This window comes from Didymella exigua (genome assembly GCF_010094145.1).
Source record: "Didymella exigua CBS 183.55 unplaced genomic scaffold M421scaffold_24, whole genome shotgun sequence".
Taxonomy (NCBI): Eukaryota; Fungi; Ascomycota; class Dothideomycetes; order Pleosporales; family Didymellaceae; genus Didymella; species Didymella exigua.
The window spans coordinates 399981-402998 of NW_022984798.1; the positions used below are offsets into that span (position 1 = coordinate 399981).

General features: G+C 49.8%; 2 protein-coding genes across 2 annotated transcripts; both read left to right on the top strand.

Moving 5' to 3' along the window:
• Positions 1–747: 747 nt before the first annotated feature.
• M421DRAFT_68406 (carbohydrate esterase family 8 protein) lies at positions 748–1790 on the top strand (the record flags this gene model as incomplete). The annotated part of the gene is made up of 2 exons (XM_033596511.1): positions 748–1300; positions 1351–1790. The coding sequence occupies 2 exons, from the start codon at positions 748–750 to the stop codon at positions 1788–1790; spliced, it is 993 nt and encodes a 330-aa protein (XP_033446415.1).
• A 147-nt stretch (positions 1791–1937) lies between these two features.
• On the top strand, positions 1938–2670 carry M421DRAFT_226151 (uncharacterized protein). Its single transcript, XM_033588363.1, has one exon. The coding sequence runs from the start codon at positions 2085–2087 to the stop codon at positions 2364–2366; it is 282 nt and encodes a 93-aa protein (XP_033446416.1). The 5' UTR covers positions 1938–2084; the 3' UTR covers positions 2367–2670.
• The last annotated feature ends 348 nt before the right edge of the window (positions 2671–3018 follow it).

Genomic DNA, 3018 nt, shown 5'->3' on the forward strand with positions numbered 1-3018 from the left:
CCAGGCGTTCGCTCATCAGATGTGCGAGCGGCTGAGTATATGATGAGATGATCGGTGTGGTCTAACTGAAAAGTGGGGTTCCTCTCCAAGGTCCGTTTGTGTGGCGCCGAGCTTGTTGGCTGCCAGTAGAGCGCTCGAAAGAGCTGCCTATACCAATGGGGAGGGGTTTGTCCTGCACTTGCCCACCAGGAAGTGCCTGCTACAATAGGATATCATGTGATCTGAGCAACGTGGTTACAGTATATGGCCGAGCTTTACTGCTACGATGAATGCGAATGACCCCTGCAGCAAAAGATTGTGCCAGCGCGGGCCTCAAGACTACCAAGACCTGCAATTTGCACCTGTCGCACCACCTGCACGGATGTAGACGGATATTGCAACGAATCATGATGTGACTGGAAACAGGTAAATTACCGATAATTGTAGCGTGACGGCAGGACCAGGATAAGGCTCCTCTGCCCCAGCTTTCTGCAGATCCGGGGTAAATTACTATTGGTGGATTCCCGCAGACCACCAATGGCCGCGCTCTACCCCAGACTGACGTGCCCTTGTCTATCATGTCACTGTGCCTGGGTTCGTTCACCCGCACCTCAAAGACATCTTCTGCATTGAATGTGACCCGAAAACGGAGAAATTGCGAGATCCCAGAGCGGCCGCTCCGGCCGTACCTGGATCTTCATATAAACGTCTTGGTAGAACGTCACAATAAGAAGACATCTGAGTCGCAGAGACAGCTGCTTAGTCGCAATGTTGTTTCACTTGTCTTTCACATTTGTTTTGGCCTCTCTAGCTCTCGCTGACAGCAAAAATGAGCGCATCAGTCCAGCGAGGGGTGCAATTGTTGTGGATGCAACCGGAAAGCTCCAGAACAGCTTCCGGAACATCAGTGCTGCAATTAACGCGTTGAGTAATACCACATCGGCGCAAACAATCTACATCGCGCCCGGAACCTACACTGAGCAGGTGTACATTCAACCTCTTGTCGGTCCACTCACAGTGCAAGGCTATACTAAGGATGCCCGCTCATACAAAGACAACAAAGTCACTATCACTGGCAATCTGTCGCGTCAGACCCCAGGTCTTCCCAACAACGATGCGACATCGACAGTTCGACTTTGGACATCGAACGTGAAGTTCTACAATCTGAATATTGCCAACACTTTTGGCCAGGGAGCTCAAGCTCTTGCTCTCAGCGCTCAGAACACGAACCAGGGCTTCTACGGATGCAATTTCACTGGCTGGCAAGACACCATATATGCCAACGAGGGCAGGCAAATCTACGCCAAGAGCTTCATCAATGGTACTGCGACCCTAAAACCTTTCCAAGATCACTGCATTAACGATCATCAGGAGCTGTAGACTTCATCTTCGGTCTACGCGCATCCGCATGGTTCGACAAAGTCGACATCGAGTCAATCGGATCTGGTTTCATCACAGCGAGTGGCCGTGACGCGGCGAATAACACCAGCATCTACGTATTTAACCAAGCAAGGATCCGAGGCACAAGCGGTGCAAATTCGACCTACCTCGGCCGACCCTGGCGTCAATTTTCGCGAGTTATATTCCAGCGGAGTGATATTGGTGATGTTGTTCGTCCCGAGGGCTGGTCTAGATGGGATGCTGTACAACCTTTGGACAACGTGGTGTATCAAGAGTACAAGAATTACGGGCCTGGTGCAGCTGGTCCGAGGGCGAACTTCAGCTCGCAGCTCAGCAAGCCAATTGCGATCGAAGATGTCTTTGGGAGGAATTTTAAGCAGGAGGTTTGGGTTGATGCGGAATACCTGTAGCCGAATCTATCCTAGTGCCTAGCTTGGATGTGGTGTATGTACACAGGAAGAGTATTCACACAGGAAGAGTATTCACACAGGAAGAGTATTCACACAGGAAGAGTATTCACACAGGAAGAGTATTCATGATGCTAAGAAGGCAAAAAGTTGCGGCTCGTACACGGGCCGAAGTGCTTTTCGATTTTTCACATTTCCTTGCAATACCGTGTCCGTGCACGAAATGCGCGGATTCACCGAATGCGCGCAACCAACAAAACCATCCCATCTTTCATCGCGTAATATCTGAACACCGCCATGACGATAGAAGAAGCCCTCCTAGAGATGGAATCTCTAATGCCTACTAACGTAGGTGTAGGGCGAGTCGCCCACCAGGGCGAGTCGCCCACTTTTGCCAAGACCCCACCAAAACATCAACTCTACACCAATGCCTCCACAACCACGTCAAATAGACGCGTCCAAAGAGGCTTAGATACAGCTTGCGCTACTAGCTCTTTAACAAGACCCCAATCTCTCAGTAAGACGCGCTGCAGCTCTCTACAACGCGCCCCAAACAACTCTACGCGACCAACTCACTAGACAACCTTCACGCGTTAATACTATAGCTAATTCACGGAATCTGACTGCTGCTGAGGAGCAGGTAGTTGTTGCGTACATACTTAAGCTGGTCACGCAAGGAGAGTCCCCCCGGCTCGCAGCTGTGGCTGATATGGCCAATTCTCTGCAAAAAGAGCGCAGTTTGGCCCCTGTTGGCTCAAGGTGGGCCAGCACAATACCCTAGAATTTAAGTTGTAATTAGCTCTAATTTAAGACAAATATAAGAGGGAGCAGGGTAGCTTACCTACTTCTGTTCTAAGCGCAATTGAGCACTACGCAAAGGGGGGAGCTATCCTGTCACATAAGCTTGCGCTTGCACAAAAATGAATCCGTGAGCTTAAAGCAGCTGCTAAGGCCACTATACAACGCAAATTGCACAAAAGAAAGCGTATTTAAGCTAAGGGAAGCCTTAAAGTCAAAGAGGGCTAGCAGTTAACTGCTCTAAAGGAGTTTAGAGCGCGTAGTGATGGAAAGAGGGGAAAGAAGCTAGTGCGCGCTGAAGGAGGTGAACTATCCCAACAACGCTGTAGACAGTGCAGAGAGGGTGGACACAACGCGCGAACATGCAAAAATAATATTAAAGAGGTCTCTAAGTAATATTACAGCTTGTTTTGCCTTGTGCAGCGCCAGTTTG